The sequence below is a fragment of the Porites lutea genome, chromosome 5 (assembly GCF_958299795.1).
Source record: "Porites lutea chromosome 5, jaPorLute2.1, whole genome shotgun sequence".
NCBI classification, from domain to species: Eukaryota; Metazoa; Cnidaria; class Anthozoa; order Scleractinia; family Poritidae; genus Porites; species Porites lutea.
Genome location: NC_133205.1, coordinates 28,907,255 through 28,912,722, shown reverse-complemented (window position 1 = coordinate 28,912,722; position 5,468 = coordinate 28,907,255). Strand labels below are relative to the sequence as shown.

At 40.0% G+C, this 5,468-nt stretch overlaps 1 protein-coding gene across 1 annotated transcript; it reads right to left on the bottom strand.

Annotated features, from left to right (window-relative positions):
* Window positions 1-3,628, bottom strand: LOC140938190 (uncharacterized). Its single transcript, XM_073387709.1, has 5 exons — window positions 3,241-3,628; window positions 1,577-1,751; window positions 891-964; window positions 460-513; window positions 1-92 (listed from the first exon to the last, which is right to left on the bottom strand). The coding sequence occupies exons 1-5, from the start codon at window positions 3,479-3,481 to the stop codon at window positions 1-3; spliced, it is 636 nt and encodes a 211-aa protein (XP_073243810.1). The 5' UTR covers window positions 3,482-3,628.
* Between the last annotated feature and the right edge of the window lie 1,840 nt (window positions 3,629-5,468).

The following is a 5,468-nucleotide window of genomic DNA, read 5'->3' as shown; positions in this document are numbered from 1 at the left end:
TTAAAAGCCTTCAAAAATTATCATTTTCTGACACTTACTGCTATCATCTGATTGACTTTGAAGCGTGTTTTTGTCATCGTCAAAGGCAGGAGCTATCGAATGGGATACAATGAGTCAAAAATCAACAAAACAGACAACTGCATGTACTTCAAACCCGGACAGCGCTCCACCAAGAAACTACAATTAGATATTTTTCCAAGGAGAGATTTATTCATCGTATTTTAATATTCAATAGTTTCAACTGCTTCAAGGACCTGAATGAATTCCGCCAAATCTCCTACAAAACTGGAAGAAGCATAGTATACCATATACACGATATCGTTTAGTTAGTTTATGGGTAAAGCTATATGAAGTCCTCAAAATTTCGCGGTTATGTGTAACTGTGCATGGTCTCCAGTAATTAAAGGCTTTCACTAACATAAGCATACAGCACCACATCGAAACAATTGTAAAACATACCAATAGACAGCTCCTCTTGGCCACTTTCGAAAAAATTCTTCTTCGATGAATGTTCTCCAAAGAAAATAACAAATTTTATTAGGTAGTGTACACTGGCGTAAAAATTATGACTTTGAAAACGTAGCGGCACAGTTGAACAGGAATAGTTTAAATCAGTGCGCATCAATTTGAACTGAAGAAGCCATGTTTAAGTCCACACTTTGTTAGAGTGTAAAATCGTGAAAGGTTTGAACCCAGGAGTCATTTCAAAAGTAGGTTGAGTTTGATCGTCTGGGTGAACGTCGTCCTGAATAGGACTATTGTTGCTGACAGTGAATGTGGAGACGTTTTAGACAATATTCTCGAAAGTGCCGATCTAGAAGTTCCTTTGATAACATCTTATGCCATTTACAAAAAAGCAATTACCGGTAGGTAGATTTGTAGAAACTTACCAGAAGAAACACAGTCTTCAATATAAGTTGCCAAGTTACCATCCTTATCTTCGAAAAGTTTTACTTCTTTAGGTCTGCAAGAAGGCAAATACAAGAGTCATTTTGAAACCACTAAAATGAATGGTGACCCGAACCCGCACTACACATCCTCTAAAACAGGAATAAAAAGTCTTCTGACATCCCCCCCGGGCGTAAATTCATTTTGCCTTGGCGGATCTGTTGGAGAGGCTCGTGGGGCTCGACCCCAGCTTACTTTTAGGCCAAACTGAAGCTCGCAGGGTAAAGCAAAATCACTTTTTAACAAAGAATACATTCCATTTTCATGGCAAAACTGGAAATTCTGGCTGGAGAATCAAATGCTTCGAACAATTCTTTTTGCGGGAATCTTCAGTTGCTCCACCTGTTTAATCTTCCCCCGCGCGCTGACTGATTTGTATGCTTTGTAACAGGCTGTCCTCCCACTGCGTTAAATTTTATACCTTCATGTTTATGATCAAGATTTCATCCCGGGTGGTTGGTAAGCCGCCCCAGGCCCTATTTTTTGTCAGTGTCTGGATATCATAAGGATAAGCGGGCCCCCACTTTCTTGAAGCTCTGAATCCATAACTGGTTTTTGCACCGCCAATGACGTACTTAACACTGTCTGTTGTATGAAACATTTTGATCTGACACTGGCATCTACTTACAGTCGGAACCGCTTTGCATGTACACCACTGAAGAACTTCTTGTGCAGTTTGGTCCCCGTACGTTTCAAGTGAACTCGTTTTTTCAAGGCTTCCGTGGCTTTCTTTTTCAAATGGAGATTACGATTGACTATGAATTTGACTCGGCGGCATTTGAGGCCCGCTGGGTGGTGGTAGTCTAGAGAAAATCAAAAGGTTTTAAAACGCCTATTCCAAAACAATTAATTAACGAAATCATTTTTGTTTCTGCAACACAAAACATGAAAATTATTGTAAAATCGTTCTTTATATGTCATGAATAGTCACTCGCATTCAGTTTTCTTATCGCGCGATCGTTCAAAACCGTCCACTGATCAGCGGCACACCAGGCCTTAACAAGTGCCTGATTTGCCCGGCATTGAATTGCATGCACGTATGTTCAAATCACACCCGGCGACCTAGTTACGATATAAGTACTCTTTCTAACAGCACGTCAACGGGCAAGTCAGTTTGTCCATGCTAAGAGGATCTAAGTCCCCCTACTCTTTTCGAACAATGTCATGGATTACCATACGTCTCCCTCTAATGACCTCTCTAATCGATGTGTAAGGACTAAGGATGCAAGGTCAACAGGATATAAACGTCACCGCCCTAGAGCGATCATCTGACCTGAGACAAGGTTTTCAACACGGCTAGCACTATCTTATCACTTTTCGTAAGCCTGTTTGATGGTACGGACAGGATTTGAACTCTCACGACCTACCATTCAGCAGACAGGTGGCTCCCTGGGTAGTCCCTTCAACTGATCTTATCAGGATTTAAGTTATGTTTCCTTTTGAAACGTAATTTTTGCCATCAAGAAAAACTCCAGTGCAATATATAGAGGATATTACCCGGTGGCAGAAAGATATGAATTTTATTTTCGAGTGGCAAAACAATATTTTACGAACGAGCGGATTCCAAGGCCCAGGATTCCGGATTCCACAAGCAAAAATTTCCAAGATTCCGGATTCCAAACGCAAAAATTTCCCAGATTCCGGATTCCGGATTCCTTTACATGGGGCGACGTATCGATCGAGAACTCTACACTCTCAAATGTTTAGACCTTAAATTTGGCTTATAAAGTTCAGAATTTTTCAGACTTTTTCGGCAAAATACCAGTTAGAATCCTTCTTGATGTTCTCTTGTGTGTTCAGGTTTTCTAAAGCGTCTTTTTGTGCCCTGACATCTTCATTCACGGCGTTTTAAAACTTCGTCGCCATCTTGACACTGAGACGTACAGAAGGGTTGCCATGGCAATTTTGTAATTTCACATGTGAAATTACAAATTAACGCTGAAATTTCGCGCCAAAATTGAGGAGTAATTCGTCACCTATGGTATTATAGAGGGAAATTACCGAAATTACGTCATCGATAAACTCGCGTGTGAGATTATGGAAAATAAACCACTCGGGTCCCGGATGTAGTTTTTATGAATTTTACGAGTGGTATATTTTCCAGTAAAACACTCGTGTCTATATAATAAAACGTGGTAAAGGATCACCTGACATCTAGTATAACAAAGTAAATATTCCACCTGTATGCTGAGCAATGGCACTAAATTATAAAATCTGAGAATGAACTGTACTAAGTAGCACACTAACTGAAGATGAATTTCGCAAGAGGCACCCACCCAAACGTTTACTTACCTGAGTGTAACTTCCCATGATGTTGTTGATGGTTGTTGTTCTTATGGTGACTTATGTGGAGAGCCTCTTGTTTCATATGCAGATGTCTAAGCATGTGTGACGGCTTGACGTTAAAAAAGTGCACATCCTTCCTCTGAGACTCTTTTTGTTTCTTTCGCCTTTCTTTGTGTTTGCAATAAACACCGTTTGTTACAAACAGAAGCAAAACAAAGAAGCTAAGATTGTAATATGAACAATTCATTGCCCGGTTTTACACTATAACAATGAATATTGAAGACTATCTTCTTGTGTCTTTAGTCTAACTCATTCAGAAACTCTCCTTAGCCTTATGTTCAATAATTAGATGGCTGTCCTTTTTCTTAGTTTAAAGTGGCGTCAGGCCCTTGATTCTTCAAGTTTAAACTGTGCATTTACTGAAGTTTTTGACCTTTTATTAATCTTTGATAATATCTCGCTCCAGTTATGAATAAGTAATGTGTGTTTTGCCAAACTTTCAAAATTTTGTTTCCTTTCTCGTTAAATTCATTTTTGGTGGCCTATCGCCATGTTTTTACTTCACAGAAGAATTGACCAAAACTGAATCAGCGATCGAATTATGAGCTTCTCACAATTCCTTCGTCGCGTGAAGTGTACGGACATTCATTAAGACAAGCAAAGTGGGCGTGTCTTGAAGTCAAATCATCCTGGTACCAGACCTTTGTAAATGATAGCTTTTAATTAGTGAAATTGGTAGAAGGTTCGTTTAAAACGCTCAGAAATATTATCTCAAGCAGTTATAAACTATCATATCAGGATAGACAGATTAAATTGGAAACACTAATTAAAGGACCTAGAGTGCCGGCAGTGATTAACCGGAACACTCCGTCTTCCACTATTAAATGTGACCAGGGTTCACCATGCGGAACCAGTAATCGGCTCTTGCCGGAGCCCATTACCAGGAGTGCATGAGCAACTTCAATTCGTTGTACTCATGTCACGCCTTTTTTAACGGCCAGTTCCTTTTTCAAACCATTTTGGTGCGAATTAAGAATAGTATTTACAAGTCTACCAAGCAAGTGCACCGAGCCTACAGACTTAAACATGGTATTTTTACCTTTTAGTAACGATTAGTTTTTTCTTTTTCATTTCCTTTACTTCGAATGCGCTCATAGACGTTTACATTTTAATTCGAGGGGAAAATAAGCAAATACGTATGTCAAAGCGCCGTGACATTAGGCCAAGGATGAGAGTTCCAGCGTGCGTTGAGTTTCTCTTCTTTGTTCTCGTCTAGCTCCAAGCTAGCTTTTTGAGCATTCAATTACCTCTTCTAAAACAATCTAGAACCTCCAAAAGTTGTAATTCATTATGGGACCCTCAAACACATGTAGAAAAAGTCACTCGCGAAGCCACTAGTTTTTGACTAAACAAAAGAAATGAGTGACAAGTTACATTTTGCAGAACAAGTGCATCATATTAAATCATAAAAACGACACTTTTTTTCGAAAACTTGTAAAAATCGTAATTTTCGAGTTCAATTTCTTTGCTGCCTCCGAAAAGGATTTTCCTGTCAAAAAATTAGCGAAATTCAACAACCAGCCGCTGAATGGTAAGAATGGGGGGCATTCCCCCGGAAAATGGTTTCTCTTAACTATTAACCTTTTACGGTGACGATAGCACTCGACGTCTGACATTTTCGAAAACACAGCTAAAAGGGGTGGGGGTGGGGGAACCAGAATCTGAAATCTTATTTTGCGGGGTAGCTTTAAAGGGCCGGAAAAGGACGTAACTCGCCTAATACAATCGCCTGATCATCCTTATCACTAAAACAAACGTTCAATGCCACCTAAGTTATTGTTGTCCGATTGCGTTGAGATTTCGGGCGATAAGATCGGTAAGTTTTAGTGGAAACCGAGTTCCGTCCTTGTACGACTTCTTTCCGGCTCTAAGCTGAGGCGCCTATAGCTAAAAGCCAGCGGGGTGCTGTCACATAACTTCAAGGATGGTCCCTTCAAGGTGTGGCATGTTGCCAATCTACATTATTAGCCCCCATGACCACTGTTCCCTTTGAGAGTCAATGTGCTGACGTATAGTACAAGTTTTGGTTTATTCAGCATTTGTGCCTTAGAGTATAATGAGTATCAAATATAAATGAAACTGACCGCGCAAGATAACCCAACATCTCTGGCCTGAGTTTATTAGGCGCATGAATGCAATACGGGCGACAGAAAGGACAAGACCACTTTTTTAAG